Below are 23,082 nucleotides of genomic sequence, written 5' to 3'. Positions count from 1 at the left end.
TAAATGCTTTTGCTGTCTAAATAACCAAAATTCCTTTCCAACCTCTTACGACTCAAAGAATAAACGAAACGTCGATCAGATATACGTTGGGTGGGGTGCATGTGTGCTTTTTGCTTGTGGTTTAGCGACCCGGCACCGGGATATATCCTCTATGTATTTTATTCTCTCCGGGCCTGTCTCATGTTCTGAACGTCACATTAATATTTTCAATGTAGAGTTCCAAAACAAAGAATATTATTTTTGTTATTATTGATAATAAATATGCCAAAATGTTAAAAACAAAAAGGTTTTTATTTGTACGAAAGTTTTATAAATTATTAGTTTTATTTAGTGAATGTGCGTTATAAATAAAGTTAAATACGTACTATTTTTTTTTACATTTTATTCCTCAATTTTTCATTATGATTATGAATGACTTAGTGTTCCTCATTTTTTGTTTAAATTATATTTGTTACGTTAGTGGTGCTGATTCTGGCGAGAAGGTAAATATTTTCAATATATATTTAATTAATTTTAAGTTCACTCTAAATTAAAAATAAACATAATATCTTTAGAGGATATAACTTATCTCATATAGTTTGTAAACATCTAATAGGCTATCTATATTGCCAATTTAAACTTAACTGCATGATATTGCTGCAAGTGCATTTGATTGATGTGACAGGTTGTTCTATACTATGATAATTATTTATACAATATAATAAATTATTTATACAAGTTGGGAAAAAAATTAGTGAAATCTTACCTTTTACGGCTGTATTTTGATTTTAAAATACGTATTACCTGATTTATAATCTTATTAGTCTATGAGGTATTCAAAAAACATTTCTGAGCCTTAAGTACGTGATATCAAATATAAAATCAAATTGTTCTAGCATTTAAGTTGAACATATACAAAACAATGCTGAGGTTACGTAGAAGTATAAAAATAATGTATGAAACCTTTTTTGGTACTAACCCGCAAACATCAACGATACGAGACTTTTAGTTTACATTTATGAATAAATAATTTCTTAAATGTCTGCACTTCGTTTTATTAAAAAGGAAGAGTTTAAAAGGAAAAATATGAATTTATGAGTATGGAGAGTTACCTTCACACATAAGCTTTTAGCTGTTGAATAATAGTGATAGAAAGTAAAATCGATAAGTGAGTACTTAGCAAAAGTAACTAATCAAGTGATTATAATACGAAAAATCAATTAAAACATTACAACATTCTGGCACAGTAAAGACGAAGTTTAATTGTTCTGTTAAAAAATCTATATCCTAATAATAGTTATTGTTTAAAGAACTTAAAGTAAATAAGTCGTAAGATATTATCTTTTTCAGGATAAGTTAAACACTGCCGAAAAATATTGGCAACAAGATAAAACCTTCGCTTGGCTACCAATGTTTTGGACTGAATATAAATGCATATTTAGATACACATTCTTTAATAGGAAAATTTTAAAGAATTTATTTAATAATCTATTCATGTTTCTATCACTTTCTTTTATTATTCATCCAAATGAACGTCTTTCTTTTTATTATATCCTAATAACAATAAAAACCAGTTACTTTAATTCGAATTTGAGAGGAAGGTCAGTAGCTCTACAGGATCTATTAACCGATTTATTATAATCATCTAAAAGAAACGAGACGTAACATAACAGTTAATTCGATTCGAGCCGCAGCTGTTTATTTTAAGCGAATGTATTTAGAACAGCGTTTTCACAACTATTGTTTTTATCCTTACCTGTTGGGTGTAAGATGTTGAACAATGCGACATTGTGAAGCTTTTGAATGTGACTTTACAACTTACTGACAATGAGAGGACTTTTATAAATTAAGGGGATGTTGGACTATTCTCAATGATAAAATGTTATAAAACGAAGAGTATATGGCAAAAGTACAGCCCTTGATGCAAGCACTACAGTGAGCAGTACATTAAATGTGATGTGAAGAATGAAGTATTGTTTATAGCCCAATGCGCAAAGCGAGACCTGTTACCATCGCGTGGCGGCGTGTGAAGCAAACACGGGTGCCGTGAATCGTCCAGTCTGCGGTTCCGACGGACATAACTACCCTTCAAAATGTCACTTAATGAAGGCACAGTGCTCAGGAGAACCTATTGTAATGGCCCACAGAGGGCCCTGTACAGGTGAGCTCTAATATTATATTTAATATTCATTCAAGCTCTAGCGTTTTGTTATAAACTTTTATTTGCTCGAACTCATACTCTTTCTATATAATAAATTAAACCTTTCTTTAATTTATTTATTGTATCTCTTTACGTTCAGCTGTTTCTTCTTTATTGTACCATAAACATTCGAATGTGTAAATATATAAACTTACACTTTTTTAATATGATAACAATAGATAAACGATTTACAAAAAGCCAGTGCTTAATACTAATGTGAGATGATTTTATATCGATTTTACAATAAAAGCGTCTTAGAAATTGTTGCCATAGTAGTAAAACCTTTTTTAATGATTGAATTTTTATTATTAGTTAACCTTAAATGTCGTCTTGCAAAAGGTTGACAAGGTTAGGATAATGCTTAGAGATACATGCCAATGTTGTTACATTTCTCTATTTTAATTGCATATTTCTTTTTTGTTTTATATTAAATATATTTATGTAAGTAACAAGCTTTTTGCGAAGTAGATGCTATTGGTATTCTATGCTGGTTGTTTATTTTGAGTAAGGAAGTATAATAATGATTTACAACTGACCGGAGTTAGACTACTTTTCTGGTTTATATTTATGTGGTGATAGAAGTAATGTTATATTAATCACAAACCTAACCAACCACACCTTATCCTGGCTAGATATCTAAATGATATTCTATCACCAGACAGTCAAACTTCATGTATGGCGGTGCTGCGCTATGCATTGAAGCAAGGCGGTCGTCGAGCCACATTTGTGCCAAGGTGCCGCGCGGACGGCACTTATGCCGCCGTGCAATGTGCCGCTGCAGGTGCCGCAGCTGGCTGTTGGTGTGTCACCGCCGACGGGAAACCTCTGCCCGATACAGCTGTGAGGAATGGAAGGCCAGATTGTACGAGAACTGGTAAGCAAAGAAATTATACATATATATATACCTTTATAGGTAGTTGATAATAACTACTTTGTTATTAATAACCAAGAGTGAAAAGGAAAAATTCCGTCACTTATTTTATATAAATTTTTAGTCTAAACAAATAATGCAACAGTCTAAATAAAAAGTATTTTATTATAACTGTTGAGCTATTCTCGTGGAAACATTTCGAAAGTCAATGTACTATGAACAAAGATTAATAATAATTATTATTACCTTAAACTTAAAGCGTACATATTTAACTACCATGCAATATGAAAAAAAAAGGAAGTTTAAATGACCTAAAGATAAAAAAAACAAAAAGTATCCACCAAAATAACCCTTTTTTATAATCATAAGTCAAATCTTAAAATTGAATTTTAAATCAGATGTCTTCAACTTATTATGCAGAATTTTTATCATACATTTCAAAGCTGAGATTAATAACGAATAATAAAATGCAACGAAGTAATCACAGTAGCGTATTACAGATTGTGAACGAATATTTTTTTTTTATTTTTTTAATCGCGAAATAAACCAGCAAAATAATGTCAAACTTAACGTTTATGTTATAAAAATAAGTTGAGGAAAAATCATTTCGCTAATCTTCACCATTGAATCTTTACCAAAAATAAACTATCAGTGTAACTTTTTAAACAACTAATATATTAAAAATCATAACAGAAATTACAAGAAGCGATTTGTTCTCATCCGGATTCAAAGCATCTGTTCAGCCTTATGTGAATTGTAAATAAAGTTCTCAACATTTATAAACATTTCACCAGATAAAAGCCAACGTTTATTTTATGTAAAACATTTCTCTGAACATCGCCGGATTACAAGAAATCACCTGTGAAACCATTAGCTTTATCATAATTCCATCAAAAATATACGATAATGAACAAATCTTCCCACATAGCCAAATGAATACAATATCCGCATGTTATCTACAGGTTTGATATAACACCAACCTGGCGCCAAATTTCTGTTTTTCGTCTTCTAGTCCAAACGATTGAGTAGTTGTTTATAAATTGTTGCTTGCAAGAAAACAGATTCCGGTTTAGATTATTTCTAGAAATAGTTTGGGAGAAATTCTTAACATTTTTGAACAGAATGAGATATTTGTTGTGGAAATTTCTTTTTCTTTTATAAAATACAGATATATGATTCGACTTAAGGAATTAATATAAACTAATAAAGCATTACGACGATGCGGGAAATAAAAGAAAAAATATTTTTATTTCTAATCTAATACAACGTTTTGTAGTATAAAATCCTCCATCAGTTATATTATTTGTTTCATTTTTGCGCGATGATTTTAAAATCGTAATTTTCTTCATATTCGTTATGACTTAAAATTTATCGTACCTAAATTTAAAAAATACACAAATAAAAGTTTTGTCCTAGATAGATATCGCTTTCAATTTATCCGTCGACAAACATTCGTAGAAATTTATTCTTATTTATAAACAGAGATTATTTATGTCAATACAGAATGCACAATAAATGAATATACTATTTAAAAATTTCCGTTTGAATAAAGTTAAATAATTTCAACTACACTAATAATTTATACATTTTCTTACTAAAAAGCATTACACACAAAAACAATATAAATTTACAATTTGTTGTTAGTAGTTTCAGATATTATAGTAGTATATTTTTTTATAAATTATTATCTCGAGGTATATAAGACCGCATTTCACAATTGTAAAAATCGTGACTTCTTCTAAAGGCAATCAATATCCAAATAAATCCAACAAATCGATAGTATAATTTTAATTTAGTTCTTCGTATTGATTTACGAGTCTGAAACATTCCCTTTCTCTTCGTTGTATAAATATATAAGTGCACGCTATTTCATGAGTAACGATTTCACACAGGTTATTATGAGGTATAATCATTATTCTTATTAAATTTCAATGGAAATCATGTATTTATTTCCATCTGTTTAATTCAGCTTAAGTTATCTGAACCGTAAAGTCTCAATTGTACTATTGCTTTCAACTTGTATGTGCTTTTATGTATCTGTAAGTGAGCAACTGGAGTCAAAAGCGGAAAACGGTCATCGAGACTTGTTTACAAAGCAGTACTATTATCAAATTAGACGACATTGATAGGGATCATATGAACGAACGATGGTCACTCACTATAACCTTCCGTTATTATGTACAGCTATACGTATATTATAACTAAGTTTTGATTATACTTTTCCATAGTTTTATATACTTTGTATAGGAATATTTTATGGTAACTTCAGTAGAGCAGTCGGGTGGCATGTTTTATGTTTTGAGTATGTAAATAAAAGATTAGACTAAATTTATTATACCTGTAAGCTTAATCAAAATTCTTTGATAGAATAAAGTGCAGAATGAAATCGCCTCAGGTCTAAACTTATTGACCCACGCCTGTTTTTACCTGAGTTTATTTTTATAACAAACAGTGGTTTCTTTTTAAACTCTTCGTCAAATAAAATCAGACCCTGATTCATTTTACGCGAAGCTACCGACGTCCTTTTTTTTTTTTTCAAGAATTCTAGAATGTAGAATGTCCTGTTTGCCTGCAAAAAATCCCATAACCATATTGGAAGACCACACGTATATTGTAAATTGAATGGGTTCATATTGAAATAAGGAGACCGCTTAAACATTTGGATATATTTTAAATGATGATGATAAAGAAAATAACGGTCTGAATTCTAGACATAATTGGAGATTACGACGAGATTGTAAAATTTTACGACATCATAGAAGTAATTTTATATTGTAAGTATGCCGCAGGCATTGATGTCTGTTTTATATGGCGACGAAATGTTATAAGGATAGAATTCATGACTAGTTTGAAGAACTGCGGGATGGCCGTCCCTTACAAGGTAGCCCAACCCCACGTCTGGTTCTTCTGTGAGTAGTCTCTAGAGTTATTACAATATTTAACCAAGAAAAAGAAAACAAAATATCTACTTTTTCCGTCGAAGAATTTGTATTTTTCTAAAAACAGACCTCTGCTAGTATTAGTGCCTTACCTATCCCATATGAAATTCATAATAGAAGTGTTCTCATGACTAGCTATGACTTAGTGCAGTTTGTAGCAACGATCATGAAAGGTCTAAATGGAATTATGTTGTTTCTTATTCTCGGCACGAGTGCGATGGTATCGGAGCGCATCCGTAATAAATAGCTGGACAGTCGGGAATATGAAATAACTTGATAAACAAATAGTTCAAGCCATTGATAAATAATTTATATCTGAATTATTCAAGACAAATTCATATGCTGTGCCAAAAGTGCTAACCATTGTGCTTGATGCAGTGATGTTTCAATATAATGCAGTGATCTCTCTAAGGTTATATGTACTTCACTGTCGGATTAAGTATGCTGTATTGTTGGATTTTGGCTTCAATACCATGTAACGCATCTGATTATGTTTGAAGCTTACAATTTTTTTTTAAATTAAAATAGATTTCATGGATACTTATTGAACATTAAAAGTGAGTTAAAAACTTTACTTTTTTAGCTGGTGCAATATTTCGTGTGGCATAGCATTAAGTGTAATTATTTCATTAGTCAATAAAAGACTACTCCATCACATTTTGGTTTATTTTTTGGAACAAGAATCTTTATCGTGACAAATTTTGTGACTCCAAAATATCTTTTTAAAATGAATACCAGGAATCCAAATTCCTCTGCTACAATTATATATAATTTAATTGTTTTAACATAAGTCCTTTGTTGAGTCATTTTAATTATTCTCTAATCTTTGTATTAAGATTTTAACCACGACTTCTATCATGCGTCTATAATTTTTGCCCTATATAAATCGATTGAAATGTGACGAAGAGGACAGAAAATAAATTCAACTGCTAATAAGACGACATCCTTATTATAATATTCAACTTGGATTCAATTTTAAGAACCTTTTTTTAATTGTTATCAAAATTCTACTAATTTAATTTTTTTCAAGGTTAAGTCGCCGATTAGACAGAGTGAATCATTTTAACTTTTCAAGTTTGTTTAACTGAATCATTGTTAAGTATTGAGAATCATAAATCTTAAATTAGTCCATTTGTCGTAAGTACTCCTATATTTTTTGCAAATAAGCTTTCAATAACTATGCAAGTATGTTATATGAAAAGAATGTTAAAAAGAGGGAAAGCATTTTATGAAAAAATATTTATAGTAGTTTAATAATTAAGTAGGAAACATATTTCTCTCTAAATATATCATCGGAAATCATATCATAAAGATACGTATTACTCTATATTAGTGAAATGTTTAACACCCTACACATTTAATTGCGGGGCTGGCTTTGTGAGATCGAGTTTTCTAAGAAACGACGGACAGACAGCTCGACGCCGTTTTACAAAGGAGTCCTGTTTTTTTTGCCCTTGGGAAGGCAATCACCATGAGGCGATGGAAAAAAATGCTCCAGACAACGCTTTATAGATCCGTTGGAATATTCGCCGCACCTTTGATGTTTTATATTTGGTAGATCCTCCTACCTGCCTTCTATATATAATTACGGGAGATAGTATGTTTTTTGTTTGAATTCATTCATAAGTAGATATAATAATAATAAATAACAATGGTTTTCTATCTGTAGAAAGTTTACTGTGGTATTACCGTGGTCAAGACCTGGTTACGAGGTTAATAATAATACATTACATTTTTATACTATCTTAAAAATCAAAGTCATTTAAAAAATCTTGAGAACTTTGATTTCAATAATAATAAATAAAGTTTGTGATTGTTTCTAAATTAATTCAATTGTTTTATAGAACGTGAAATAGGTTGACATTTATTTACTTATCTCGTTTTTAGTAATAAAATCTGGTAATCTTCAAAAAATATAATGGACTATCTAAAATAAAGACATTCGGCCAACGTTCAATTAAAAATTAAGGAGACAGCATAGGCATTTGCGGAGAGCTCGGTAGTTACCGGTTTTTGTATTGACTAATGCTGTACATCACTGCCGTTTGGACCGGTTGTATAGACGGAGCCCCCTCCCCTTGCAGGACACCGCACACTTGCAACCATAGAATTCGAATCAAGCGAGACACATCACTTACATGCCTTCAGATGGTTTCGGACACCTTTTTTTCATCCTTACAATTGAGAGGACATTACTTTTTATAGTAATTATCTGATTAATGTTATAGCTAGAAATAACAATTTCTTAAAACAAATTTGGCAAACAAATGTAATATGACAGAGAAATGTTGAGATAGAGAGTCAGAATTGAAGTTCAAATTAAATATCTGCTCAAAGATATATAAAGTAAGCAGAGCGAAATCAAAAAGGATCAATTGTAGCAAAAGGATGTAACAATTTAAAAAGTCAACCCATTTACATTCTGATGTGTAGAGGATTTGAAAGATATTTAAAATATTTTTTTTATTTTGCGCAACGATATGATGTTTTTGTACGTTGCTTTGGTAATAGGTAATTTTTGACTATACGTTTTATTAATTTCTATATATATTTTTTTCAGGTAAATCTCAAACAAAGCGGCGCTCTTCCGTTCGAGGTCAACGTAATAAGAAAAGTGAGCCAACGCATGTCGTATAATTACAGCTTAATTGATCTCATGCTGTATTCAATTAGCTGGATACAACATTTTTGCCACCGCCAGTCATTAAATTGGAATTTATATCATCAAATACATCACATATAATACTATTATTACCCTATGACAATTGTTATATTTTTATAAATTTAATTATTAGGTAAAACTAATAGACACATTATATGTTCATAAAAATTTAAATTTATTTTATATTACCACATACATAATGTTTTCGTACAGACTGCAGTTTTTTACATTACAGTTATCGCCAATCCGCCTTGAGCAAGCGTGGTGATTATTGCTCTAACCTTTTCCATGGGAGAAGAGGCCTTTTGCTCAGCAGTGGGCACCAATAGGCTGATGATGATGACAGTTTTGATGTTTTAAACTTTAAAAATTTTGTATTAAAATAATGTATTATTACGCAAAACTTCAAATATTGGATACCTACGTATATATTTTACTAATATGCACAATAAGTCAAAGGTATCCAATACTTAGAGGAAATTTTCATTTCATAATAAAAATTTCATTACTTTACTTATCCATAGTGGCGATACTTTCTGCTCAGCATAATTGGATCATTTGAATAACTGTTTAAAAAAATATATTGGTTGGTTAAAAGTTAATGCACAGACATGTAACGCTATGCGTGATTGCGTGTTATGTTGAGCATTCCTGCATGCTCAATGATCGACGTAATCATTCCATATCGATCTATTAATATTGGGCGCATGAATAAAATAACATAAGATATACAAGCATTTATCATTTAATATCAAACGTATCTCTATTAGGTTGTACCAGAGTAGACAGAGCACAGTTCAATGGAAATCTTATCAAAATATTCAGTGGAGAATACGACCGAGCCCGAGCTGATGATGGAGGGGCCTCGGATCCTCGAGGAGTCGCTGATTGGAAATTCAGGGAACTGGATCGTGATAGAAGTGGGACGCTGCAGAAGTCTGAGTATCGCGGCTTGCGGCGGCTCATCAAAAAGGTTAGTACATTATTGCGTCGTACCGAAGTAGGTATAATAACATATGTTTTTAAGTCCGGGAGCCCAATGTTAAACTGCACTAGATAGTAAATTTTTCATAACTCCCTCGGTGGATGAGACGTATAACATTGAAATTATTAAATAAACTCTTTTTAATATCCCGATTGAACCAACAGTATGTATGTATGTACCCTTCAATCGTTGTAATTTTGAATATTTTTTTCGTTAAAGTAAAAGAATATTTTTTTATATAAAAATAAAAATTTTGATAAAAGGTTGTACTTTAAACTATATAGAGTAGGAATAAAATAGACTTTTTAAAAAGCCTGAAGTCAAAGAAATTCGTAAAGAAAAATAAGCTTGAAAGTTATATAGTTAATAGTTAATGTCTTTGTTCTTTTGAGGAGGCATGTATTCGTAATTTGAATATTTGCAGTAAAACACATGAAATCTGTTTTTATTGCTCTCTGGTTTGGATATTCATCCATAAATCCTGATTGCAGCATCAGATCGAACATGTCATCTTCTGTTTCTATTCAAGGTGCATGTTTGCATTCATTAGTCAGATTTGACTATTTTGTAAATGCTACAGGAAATTTTTCTAATATAACTAACTAACAAGTTTGCCGAGTGACTGAGCTCTTTAATAAAAATAAACAGCATTCCAATCGGAGAAACCAATTTTGACATATTTGAAATTTTTGTTAAATTAAATTCGGCACCATAACAAACCTCTAACATTAAAATCATGTCACCTTCGATTTGTTTCAAGCAATAATAAAAAAATATTCTTGAACATAACGGAAAATTCAACAATATGTCACTGCATAAACATAGCTATGTGCAACTGTAAATACCATTTATGTTATCAATACAGCATTAGTTACCAATATAAATGAACATATTTGTAATATACAATCTTGGAACGGATTATTTTAACAAGGAGCCCTATTGTTTGTTGTTTTATAAACAAGGCCACATGATTTCTAGAGCAATTGCTTCATCTTTAGTGGTTTTACGATTCCGAACTGGGACAAGCCCAACTTCAAGGAAATATGTAAAGCACGTAAAATTTTATGAAGCTTATGTGAACTATTTTAATCCTTTTAGTTTGTCTAGACATTCATAACAAAAGAATGATTATTTTGTGAGTTGAACCATGTGTACTATTCATTCTATTCATTCTCTCTTAGTCGATGTTATAAGGTGCCATGTTGTTAGATAACACAATGGAATCATCTCACTTCCGACACGTGTCATAAGATCGATCGTCTGGTGTTATGTGTATGTACGTATATAGTTACATAAGTATGTTCATGTACTAGTACTATGAACTATAATGATTTGCGGGGCACATAATTTTATTTAAAAAAAAAATACTTCATAAGATTTTTATATATAGAAGATTCAGTTACAATGATAGTCTTCTCTAAAGTAGACTTGAATTATTTATACTGTATACGTTTTACATTTAGCTAAACGCTATATGGTGTATCATAAACTTCTTATATACGGACATATAACAAATGAAGCGTCAAGGTTTTTCTAGAATCGTTTTCTGAATTTCGGCGGTGCTATGATATTAAATTCGTATAAGTAATTATGTGCACGATCCATATTTTTATGTTCTAACGTGATTAATTGTAACCTTAGATCTATTGAAATGCGTTTTACTTTACATAGGTGGTGAAACCAAAACGATGCGCTCGCGCATGGGCCCGCGGTTGTGACGGCGACGGGGACGGGGAGATCGCGCGCTCGGAGTGGGCCGCATGTCTCTTGGCCAGCCCGGACCCACCCGCTCCGGACTGTAAGTATCTCGATACATAACACTTGATATATACATGTATATAACGCTGTTGTAAAATTATTTGTATGTTTGAGATTCAGATAAACGATATCATTGTAATTTATACATGTTTTGTATTGAAGAATGTTATTGCTTAGTTTAATGTTTTTGTATCTTCTCGCCACGTTCTGTTGATGGTTTTCATATTCTTGGGATCACTGTTTTAAATTGTATAATAGGAATAAAAACCTTTAAGTACTTAATAATATATGTAACCAAGTAGGTATTCGTAAAAGAGGAAAATGTTTTTTATTGCTTGGAATTTTCCTGTTCCTTATAATGGGACAGACAGACGCCTCGGTTTAAAAGAAGTTTAAACAAAATCTATATTTAATACAACAATGTGGTTATTAAACTTTATTTTAATATAAACATTGAATCACGAGCGATCGTGGAAAAGCGTATGGTAATTATAAGCATATTGTATAAATGTCAATTGCGAATCTTACTAATCTACAAAACCTAGGGGGACATGAAAGTCGAGTGAAAAAAGTTTTTATCTCATTTTTAACACTTATACCTCTCTGACAGTATGAGGTTGCTTTTTTGCTTTTAAATGATATACGTAATATCGGGTTACAACCACTCCGCGGTAGCTCCATGGAAAGAATTCTTTGAATATGTAGAACATCATGACATGTTATTACATCATAATTAATAAATATATTTGATATGGATTTTATACGGAAGGTAAGACGTGAATTTATGCGCAAACATAATAATAATATATAGTCTCTCTCCGTTTCTTCATGTCGTTGAATGCAGACGACGATAGTGTTCCAGAGCCCGAACCGGACTACGAAGAGGAACCACCTCCAGACCCCAGTTCAGGTAGAAATAAATCTAATTAATAACTTTTTATTTTATTAAAAAAAAATAAAATATTTAACATACGGTATACGCATAGACTAATATGATTGTCAATATAGGCCACTCCCACACTTTTGTAGAGAACATAGTTTAGTATAAACTATCTGTGTCAGCGCCTCTGTCTATATAGATTGATTTTTAAATGATTTATATAAATACCAATAAATCAAAATCTAAAGTAAAAGTAACCTAAAATATTTCTTATTTTATAAGCTATTTCAAATGAAAATCCAGCCAAAAGCGATCTAGTTCTTTCAAAGTTTTGGCCGAAAAAACAAATAGGCAGACGGACAAAAAATTTTGAATATAAAATTCAAAAGCATTTAGAAAAAAGCGGTTATTTTAATATAAGGGGCATTCCAATTTTATTTAACTATTTGTATAGATGACTAGTGCATGTAAGATTCGACGACACCACATGTTGATAATCAAAATTCTTAGACATATTACTCACAATTGGATTTCACTAGGGCAATGAGTCACATTGTGTATGCTTATACATACCTTTATTTACAGTTTTCTCTACTTTTATACATTTTTACTAATGGTTCAGGGTTCCTTCTCCTGTCTACAATAGTGGAAGATAATTTTAAAATAATGTATGGGTATTATATATTATGTCTTTGGTAAAATCGAAAAAAATTTTCCCTCAGTATTGCCTGGCATAATGCGGAATTCCTTCGCTCCAGACGGTTCTGTTGTTAGAGAAGATGAAACAAACGACTGTCTCACAGACCGACAGGCCGTGCTAGATGAACAGGTATACTAATGTGTAAGATTTAAATGCTTTTGGTATTCCCATATCGAAGCGGAGCGAAATAATAAGCTAATGCGATTGGTACGCAGTGCGATGTAATAAGTATATTAAATTAACTTTCTATAGATGGATTTTAATATATATATCTCAATTTAACAAAGCCTCGCTATATTACTTTTTTTGGTGGAAGGTAGCGATGATTCATAATAATATTTACAAGAGTAGTTCTTTGACCTACTAAAAATCCTCTATATGGGTTGAGCAATGTAAGTACAGAAATAAAGTTTAACATAATAGAATAAACTTTAACAATGTATGCAGAAAGCTGGAAGTGCTGTTTTATACGTGCCGGAGTGTACTGGTGACGGTCGGTATGCGCGCGCGCAGTGTTACCGCTCCACCGGCTACTGCTGGTGCGTCCATCAAGACACGGGCAAGCCGATACCGGGATCGTCGGTCAAAGACGCTAAGCCGGATTGCGACGCCGCTCCACAACACGCCAGCCCAATGAGAGGTAGACTCATAATTTCCAGCAATACATATTACGTTCAATTTTTCATGACTCGGAACTAGCAGTCGTCGTTTATATTACATTCTGTTATAACACCTTATGAAAATAGGCCTAAGTTCTCCAATAGCTTTTTTCAGGAGACCAAACCTCTATTAATAGAATATTTTAGTGGTGTTATACATAGTTGATCATGTGCCACACCATATATAATAATCTCCAATACTAAACTAGAGTCCAAACTAGGTTTTTTGATGACATTTTAAAAATGGAGGAGAATTATACCCAGGGTAGTTGTTTGTTCTACTTATATTATTTAGATGAATATAAATAAAACTATTGATAAGGAACAAAATGACTTTATAGATCCAAGCTATCTATTAAATTACACATAATACATATATAACTTTTTGCACAAACGAAGTCTTAACGGTTAAATATTTAAATAACATGCTATGGTTATAAGAATAAGAAATTTAAACATTTAATATTCAAAAATTATCTACATATTATGAGAATTTAGTTGAAAGAGTCTTAAACTTTATTAGAATGTGTTTTCTTCAAAACTATAATTTAAAACCTTGTTTGATTTAGAGTTTGAAAACTATATTAAATGTTTAAAATTTTACATGAATTTATTACACTTTCATGTTACATGCATTTTGCACTAAAATACAGTCCACATAGTTATGGGACAATTACAATATAACAGTTAAAAATGTATACAGTATATTTTCCTAGAAATCTACACGTAGATTCTACTTATATAGTATAAATAACACTAAAACAAAAATGCACAGGTTTCAATAGGAAAACTACAGGAGGTGTAATCATAACTATCTAATGTAATAAATACTTGATCAGACTTTAATATTTTAAGTATTTGATACCAGTATAATATAAAACTACACATTCTTTATTCACATAACACTAGGTTGCCCAGAACCAATGAAGAGTCATTTTCTCCATGACCTGATAAGTTTCTTCATATCAAAGATGACTACTTCTATCAACGGCACGGGTCCAGGGTGAGGATTGTTATTACACTGATTTAAATATTTAAGTATCGGTTTATATTAACAGAACACAATACAAATAAGTTTCTAAATAATTTGACTAACTAGCGACAGAATATCCATAAGTACAATATAAGACTAACATAATTTTTCGTAACTACTCCAAAAATTAAGTATTTTTTTATTATTCCTAAACAAAAACAATATATCGTTTTGCTCTATTCATTTCCATTTCTTAACTTATATAAAGGAATCAATCATGTAAGCGGCTAACATTGTAAATTCAATGAGCAGATAACGTTTCAATAAAATAAATATCGCACATTATGTAAAAACCATTGGAATAATTTAACAATTCAACATATAAAATCTTATTGTTTAACAATATAAGAATAAGTACATATGTCGAGATCTAACAGTATAAAACACTTTCTATAGAGATGTGGTGAAATGGGGGGCGTCGAAGGAGGAGCAGGCAGCTACTTGGACCTATGTTATGTTAGATAAAGACAAAAACAAAGCCTTGGAAAGACGGGAGTGGAAAGCTTTCCACCAGCTGATATCAAACATGGAGCCATTGAGAAGATGTGGAAGAAAACTCCCTCGTTACTGTGACGTAAACCATGATTCCAAGATTAGTATTACAGAATGGATGGCCTGCTTGGAGGTCACACAGGCAGCGCACGGGCATACCAGTAAGGAACATTATCATTAAAGTTTATATATTTATTACTTTTATTGATAGAACATTGCAAATTTATTTACATTAATATATTGTTCTTAGTGTATATTACTTACTGTTTTAGCTGAAACAACAAAAGTTCCATCTAATCCAAGAAGAAAAGGACCCAATCCTCTCGAATCGATTCTAAAGGCCGACGACTAGAATTACAAAACTATATATGAGATTTATAAGAGATTTATAAGTATAAAATTATACAATCACCTTGAAAATGAATCGTTGATTCGATGTCCATACATAGAAAATAGTAGGTAATTTTCAGTGGCAATGATAAATGTCTCATATTTTTTATGTGCATATAAATGCTTCGAGCCAGAACTATTTATGAGGTCCTGATGAATTTCTAGTTTATTATAATACAACTTCACTAGTCTTGCAACTTGTATTGTTTCAAGAAGTTAACTGTTCTGTGTGTTAATGGCTATGAGTGGTTTATATAAGAGTGTTCATTATAAAAACACATTTTGTTAAATACCTTTTTCTATAGTATTATATTTTTATCTCTTCCATAGATAACCAATGTTTGCTGGCAACGAAATTGTAAAAAATTGTACTGATTGTATGTAGATTTAAGATCAAAATTTTCTTTTCTCTTAATATTTATGAAACTTTTAGTCAGTGTAAAATGTAAGAGCTATGTGATATTTTCCATTACATTACTATTGCAAAATAAATAACTTAGAACTTGACAATGCTGTTTTAACTATACCTATAATATATGCTAATAAATGTTGATATATTTTTTATTTGTTTTTTTTTTACTCATGGCTTAACATAATAACACTTCATGGCACAGATCCATCACTTGGTTTACTGAGCACAGTTCTTTTATATTCGTCGACAGTTTCTGATAGTATCTTCTGAAAAATGCTTTCAAACACCTGATTTTTAACAATCACTTCGTCTGCGTGCAACGAAGTCCACTCTGGTTCACAACGTCGCCACTCGGCAAACAATATATCATCTATGTGGTCTGACCTCCTCGCTCCTACACCTAATTAAAAGAAACATTATATATAAATATGTATATTGGTTTATAAAAAATTGTTAAAATTATTTTATATGTCAAAATTTTAGATGAGTTTAATAAAGGTAGAAAAAGAAATAGTCTTAATACAAACATTACTACTGAGTGTTTAGTGTGTAGCTATATATCTACGTGATATGGACTTAGAATAAAACAGTTTAAAAAAATGTAGTAAGATCTCAATCCGATAAAAATAACCATAGAATATTATTAAGGGCATATTAATTAATTTCCAATATGCAATACGTGCACACTTTCATAGATACAACATTTAGAAAATAGAAAGAAAAACGCCCTAACAGTTTGGAGAACTTTTTGATTCGCGGCAATTTCTGCCAATATAATTCCAACGGTACACCGCATGAAAAAAGTAACAAGAAGCATACAAGAGGACTTCCTCTTACAGTACTTACTTTACTAGAAGATATATATTTTTTTAATCTATGCCAGTTTCTCACCTGAAACAACGGTAGGTGGTACATCCGACAAGACTTCTTTTAAGTCAGCAGCAGCTTTCTTTACTAATTTCTCTTTATCCGGCTTGGGTTTAACCGGTATCATATTGCATGTGTCCCAATATTTGTCGCTTCTATCCAACTTCTGTCTTTCAATGGACTCTTGGCAGAAGTCTTTGACAAATACTTCAAATACATCTGTTTCGCCGAGTTGCTTGCCAGGTTGGAAAAGCAACTTGTGTATTTTCTGTTCATTGATGTCATCAGCTATGAACTTGTTTAGAGATTTTAACGGTCGTGGTTCTGTTGGTGGCGTGTACGGTGGTGGGGGTTTGTCCGGTATCTCACGCAACGCCAACAATTGACACTGTTGTTGTTCTAATGCTTTAATCTGAAAAAAGAGAAGACAAAATTCATAAACATACGTGCAAAAAAAGTTTTCATATGGAACTGAGCACAAACTAGAGAAATAGGAAATAGGGCAAACTCATAGTTTATGAACTATTGCAGTTTACATTTGAGATTTTAGAGGTCACATACGTAACAATTTTTTACTACTTTCAAGAATTTATATGTTATAAACAAAAACATTGACATAAAATTCTCGGAAGCTTAATAGTAGTCATATTAATCTTTTTGCACAAATATCGAATCCCTATTATATTACAACTAAATAAAAACCAACCTCTCGTTCAATGGCTAGTTGTTGACGACGTAATTCTTCAGCCTCGTACTGAACTGGTGATGATAATGACGAAATGCTAGGATTATGAGATTGACTACTCGAACTGCTCGCACCTTCAAATAAAATAAAAAAGTATAAAAAATATATTAATAAATGTTTTATATTTTAGAATTCAAAAGTACATTTTTCAACTTTTTAAAATTATAGTTATATTGAGATACTATAAAGGTATTAAAAATGTATGAATAAATAAAATGTATACTGTTCTAAGTAACTTACCGGTGGACTTCACCGATGATCTCTGCGTCAACCAAGTGGCTACTTCAGATGATACATCATCAGTGGAAGCAGCACCAGCTGGTATAGGTAATGGTCCCGTCACACTAGTTTGAGCCACTTCCTTGCCTTTGGACACCTGAATCCCAACACTAGCTACTAATGGCTCACAACTACAGCATTCGTCAACGGACACTGAACGATCAACTCCCCCACTCGGAACAGCCAATGTCTTAACATCATTTTTGATGTTTCCAGCTTCAGGTGAAACTTGAACCTCTTTGATGTCGTCCACAAGAGCACGGCCGACTTCGTATGAGATATCATCATCGGAATAGGTCTTGTAAATCTGGTCGAATTCATCCACTAAACTTCTCGCAGTGGACGGTGAACTCGATTCCAACTCGTGATTCTTTATATGATCCATAAACTCTTCAAGCGCTACTTCGTTATTTTGATTAATATTGTGCATATTACTTTTATCGACTATATTCTTCAGGGCGTCCTTGTTCACTTCGTACTGTTTACCGGCGCTGAAGATCTGAGGTGATAGATTTTGGAAAACGATGTTCAAGTAGCTACCATCAACAACTACAAAATTCTCGTCGAAGGTGTTCGTTGATTGGTCTGATGTAAGGGGGAGGCTTTCACCTGTTTGAACGCACTTTTCGGCGCTCGTCACTGCCTTTAAGTCGTTCAGTACAATGGATGCGTTTGACTTGGGCCTCGATGTAGTGCTATCATCGCAGCCGCTGCTAGACAATTCAAAACATTTAAGAGGTGCATTGTTACGATCTGTAGAAACATTACGTCTTAATTTCTTTTTTCCCAATATAATTTGTTCCACATCAGAGCTATTCCTTAATTTAAGTTCTATGTTCTTCTTTGTTTTCTTCAATGCCAGTTTACGTTGTTCCGACAACGCCAACAGAGCCTTTCGCATGCGCTGCATTTCACCACATTCGTGTTGAAGTTTTATGATTGCACCTCTTTGTTTCTTTTTCAGTGTCGGTATGTCGGTGTGATCATGTTTTTTCTTATCTTCCAACCACAAAATTTGCGACTTCGTAAAATGTTTCAAAGCGTCTTCACGCATTTTCAAAGCATCCAACAGATATTCTGCTTTAATTTGCTCATTTTGAATGAGGAAATTGAGCTAAAAGCCAATAAACGTATAAATCCTCCCACATTTCATTCAATAAAATTATTTAAAGAAAATGTAACATTTAGTTAATTATTACTAATAAATATTCGACTATAAAGTGAATTAATGAAGCGTACGCTTCAAAGAATAAATGTATTCTAATGGAGTATTAACAAATGAATACTCATTTCATAATTGTTTACATTTTAAAAATGAAACACTTACCAGACAAAGACTCTCGGACGCCATTGTTTTAGGGTTGTCAATATTAAATTCATTTTCGAATTGTGACAAAAATGATCCAAATTCAAAGTTCTTCACTTCATTGGCACCGCCGCTAATCCAGTTTTCAACCTTTTTTTCTGTTATACTTCTATCAGATAAGGAACAGCTATCTAAATACTGAAGAGACTCGAAAAATGAATCAATGAAATTAAGTTCTCGTTGAAACTGTCCACAGAGGTCTCTATGTAACAAATTGTTATTAAGTTTTATTGTACTAATTATATCTGATGGTTTTACTAATTTTTCACTCTTGAGAGCATAAGAACGGTTAATAGGAGTAAGACGAGTTTCTGTTTCATCGTCAGATTTACTATCTTGGCTATTGTAGTTTAGTTTGTCATCGTTATTGTATTTCTGATTCGATATTTCCTTTTTCAGTACGGAAACAACGTTCAAAGGATAATTTAATGAACGTGGTGAGATCCTAGAGTGCAAAACTTCGTTATTTTCTACTAGGTGAAAATTTATTTTCTGTCTTGTTGTATAAGTTAAGGTAGCTCGGCCAATAATGTATGATGTACTTTTATGGTATACAGTGTCTTTATCTTTATCGCTAACATTCGAAGAAGCATTATCAATATTAGGCGTTCTAACAATATCAGTATCATGTTCTTTTTCTTCTTTTACATAACTGTTCGGTATATTATTAATTTTTTTTTCAATGTCTAGGTCTTTGGACGAGTCAGTTTTACTATTTATTAAGCTTACATTTGGTATTTCAAGACTATCGTAAGTATCTTTGATATCCTTACATTCACTACCTAATTTGCTTATCACTTCATCAACAGATGTCATTTGATTCACTTTCTCTGGTGTAAAATTTGTTGAAATTTCTACATCCTTAAATGTCACATCTGGAACTGCCTGAACCGCTGTAGTGACATTATTAATAGAATGTACAGCTTGATTCATGATGACCTCTGAAGCCTCAGTTCCAATATCACGTTTGCGAAAATGATCATCAAGTGGCACATGTATTACAGAAACCGGTCTAACCTTGTCTTTAATATCTTTGATAAGAGACATTTTGTTACGATTAAAATTAGGTGGAGATTTAGTTCTTTTTGTCTTATCCAAAACAGTTTTTGGTGGTGCCTTAATGTTGATGTATTCTTTTAATTTGTTTTTCTTGGGAGTACACTCCTTTTCATTTTCCTTTGGGTTTAATAACTTTTTACTTAAGCTAAATTTAGGTGATGACCCAGCACTTTTTATACTTTTAGCGCTTTTTGTTGATTCTGAAAACAAAATAAATGTTAAATATTTAAAAGGTATATCCAAATCCACCGTTTGTAGCTTTCTAGATATGTTGAGAAAGTTCTACCATTGTCATTGAATTCTTTGTATTTTGTAGTGTTTTGCCCTGAATTATCCCCTCTTGAATACTTATACTTGTTTTCAAATTTGGGAGTGGTTTCTTTTTTATTATTGGTCATATTATATTTAACACTACACTTTGTGTCCTTGGAATCTAAAATAAAGAAAAAAAAATGGAAAGGAACTCAAAGGTAACTGATAAAAACAAAATCTAAAGTATAAGACAAAATAGAAATAATAACTACTCTCTAAAAGAACATGAACAAATAAAATAAATACATTTTTTAACATATGATAGTCTAGTTATATTTTGAGCACTCTTTGTGGTTTCCTCCAATTCAACCTCTGTAGCTCTATTTACTGCTTTAGAGACACTTCGACGGCTACTAGGTACTAAAAAAGAAATATACCTCAAGTATATTTATATAAATTAAAACATAAGAAAGGAAAAGAGATGAAATTAAATTCCTATGTAACAGTTTGAATTATATAATATGTTAATTACTTACAAAATTTTGGATAGACATTTGTTTCACTTTCTTCTTCAATGGTTACTATTTTTCTCTTGCATACTTTGGACGTCATTACACCTGGTGTAGCAACATTGGATCTCAATGACCTATGTGTGGTTTCTTTTGGCTCTTCAATGGTAATGATGCGACGTAACCTTGGTTCCAAAGATATATATTGTGGTGACCATAATGCTGGAAGTAATCAATGTAAGATAGAAATTAAAGCTGTTCAAAAATATCTTAAAGTTATAAGATATGACCAAGCACAAATATTAATACATGCTATAATTGGCATTGCAGAAAATTATCATTTGCAAGAGCCGATAGAAATTAGAAACATACTATATAATAGATATCACAAATTAAATTTTTACAATAACCTTTTATAGATTTCACAGTATGCCAGCCATCATAATATTGTTGCTGTACAAAATGTTTAACTTGAATTATATATAATGTTGTATGTATAAAGTGGTTAAACAATTTATATAGCAGTCAGTTCAGCTTGAGACAAAATTATCTTCAAAGGTATTATATCAAATTAGGATCAATGTCACCACAGTGTAAATATATGAAGTGCATATTATGGCATCATAAATTTAGTATTTGAAATACTTCTGGACATTTTAAGATCATAAACTCTTGATGGAATGGAAACAAGGAACTGTTTATTGAATATCAATACATATTTTTTTACAGGAAAATAAGGTTTAATTCAATAAGTTTTCGCACATACTTTTCCAAATATTTAAAGCACTCGCTGACAAAAGCATGAAATTTTAAATAATTTGCATTAATTAATATGGAACAAACATGCAATGAAAAAATAAACATAAAAATGAATAAAAACAAACAATAATTACATCCATTAAATACAAAAACACAACAGTATGAAGGTGGTACCAAGCAAATATTACATTTAATGTTAAGATATGATATCTAAACATAAATATCAAACTTTAATTTCTAACATAGTGTACATTAGTTTTAAGAAGTAATGTACACTTAGTGTACTAGAAAATTTACACTAATAAAATAAAATAATTATTTCAAATTGATATTTCCTTTAATAAATATAAACCATACTTTTTTAAACCACAAAATATTAATGAATAGTATAGGAATGAGATTAAACTGATAAACTGTTGTGCTTTATGGTTACAAATGTTACTTTGTGAAACAACTAATTTTGAATCTATATAGAGCAGTACACAACACTATATATACAAATAATAATTATTTTAAACATAAAATAAAATACTTGTATTTAAATATCATGTACTAACATTAATAACCAAACATTAATGAATAACTTTATGTTTTTAAAAATATTGAGAACTACGGGAATGTCAGGTAAAAATTGTGAGTATTATAATTATTTTTAAAACTTGCATATCTGCACATACAAAATACATAAGCACTAATGTGTCCAAGTACAAAACTTAAATCCATATTTACTAAAACTTAAAAACACACGTTGAAATCTGGAGAAAAACGAACAAAATTCCTGTAATTTCTTTTTAAGCACGTATTAAAGAAATACTTGTTTTAGGCTAGACTGTTTTAATAAAAAACTAAATTTTACCTTTAGTGTTGAGATCGAAGTCTGGTAGGCGCGTATATTTCACTACAGGTTTATTATATGGAACTCGAGCCGAGTAGATGGGATTTTCAATTTTCAAATAAAGATCATATAAATTATTTTCGGGATTCGTTTTGTTGGATGCCGATGCATCCATTATGCACTAGACTAAAAATATTCAAACATATAATGCCTTTACCACATTGTTGGTTATTATAAATATACTATTAAAACTTGAGCATGGAATAAAATTTTTTACTTTTTCATTTTTTGTTCAATACAACGAGAATTTTTCTTTTTGTTGTCAATCAGTTTTGCTAAGTTTACTACAGTTTTGTGTGTTGTCTATGTTTATAAGAATTGTATTGTCTATGCTTTACAGGAACTTCGTGAATACTGGCTCCATATACTGTAAAACTAAAACATATATGTA

The 23,082-nt window shown here is 31.2% G+C and overlaps 2 protein-coding genes across 4 annotated transcripts; one reads left to right on the top strand and one right to left on the bottom strand.

The window, feature by feature from the left end:
- The first annotated feature begins 407 nt into the window (after positions 1–407).
- Positions 408–16,058, top strand: LOC116778143 (SPARC-related modular calcium-binding protein 1). The gene is made up of 12 exons (XM_032672048.2): positions 408–482; positions 1,963–2,140; positions 2,838–3,053; positions 8,550–8,603; positions 9,422–9,624; positions 11,308–11,434; positions 12,206–12,304; positions 12,997–13,103; positions 13,422–13,614; positions 14,543–14,636; positions 15,063–15,319; positions 15,431–16,058. Exons 1-12 carry the CDS (start codon positions 408–410, stop codon positions 15,508–15,510), a joined length of 1,683 nt encoding a protein of 560 aa, XP_032527939.2. The 3' UTR covers positions 15,511–16,058.
- Positions 13,952–23,011, bottom strand: LOC116778142 (uncharacterized). 3 transcript variants are annotated; one of them, XM_032672046.2, is made up of 10 exons: positions 22,909–23,011; positions 22,653–22,817; positions 21,065–21,259; positions 20,835–20,948; positions 20,563–20,709; positions 19,179–20,476; positions 17,813–18,965; positions 17,534–17,646; positions 16,852–17,239; positions 13,952–16,360 (listed from the first exon to the last, which is right to left on the bottom strand). In XM_032672046.2, the coding sequence occupies exons 2-10, from the start codon at positions 22,804–22,806 to the stop codon at positions 16,152–16,154; spliced, it is 3,771 nt and encodes a 1,256-aa protein (XP_032527937.1). In that variant the 5' UTR covers positions 22,807–22,817; positions 22,909–23,011; the 3' UTR covers positions 13,952–16,151. The 3 variants fall into 3 exon arrangements, with proteins under 3 accessions (XP_032527937.1, XP_061382183.1, XP_032527938.1); XM_061526199.1 differs by having other exon boundaries at positions 22,653–22,988; XM_032672047.2 differs by lacking the exon at positions 20,835–20,948 and having other exon boundaries at positions 22,653–22,988.
- Between the last annotated feature and the right edge of the window lie 71 nt (positions 23,012–23,082).

The sequence above is a fragment of the Danaus plexippus genome, chromosome Z, assembly GCF_018135715.1.
Source record: "Danaus plexippus chromosome Z, MEX_DaPlex, whole genome shotgun sequence".
NCBI classification, from domain to species: domain Eukaryota; kingdom Metazoa; phylum Arthropoda; class Insecta; order Lepidoptera; family Nymphalidae; genus Danaus; species Danaus plexippus.
This window is presented reverse-complemented; position numbering and strand designations above follow the sequence as displayed.

What these genes read in the sequence shown, in the direction of transcription:
- LOC116778143 (XM_032672048.2), top strand. Translation starts at nt 408, where the DNA reads ATGAATGACTTAGTGTTCCTCATTTTTTGTTTAAATTATATTTGTTAC. An exon ending in GCCAGATTGTACGAGAACTG is followed by an intron (nt 3,054 to 8,549) that starts GTAAGCAAAGAA and finishes TATTTTTTTCAG; the next exon opens with GTAAATCTCAAACAAAGCGG. An exon ending in GGACCCACCCGCTCCGGACT is followed by an intron (nt 11,435 to 12,205) that starts GTAAGTATCTCG and finishes AATAATATATAG; the next exon opens with TCTCTCTCCGTTTCTTCATG.
- LOC116778142 (XM_032672046.2), bottom strand. Translation starts at nt 22,806, where the DNA reads ATGGATGCATCGGCATCCAACAAAACGAATCCCGAAAATAATTTATAT. An exon ending in CTTCGATCTCAACACTAAAG is followed by an intron (nt 21,260 to 22,652) that starts GTAAAATTTAGT and finishes GATTACTTCCAG; the next exon opens with CATTATGGTCACCACAATAT. An exon ending in AACTAGCCATTGAACGAGAG is followed by an intron (nt 17,240 to 17,533) that starts GTTGGTTTTTAT and finishes CTCTTTTTTCAG; the next exon opens with ATTAAAGCATTAGAACAACA.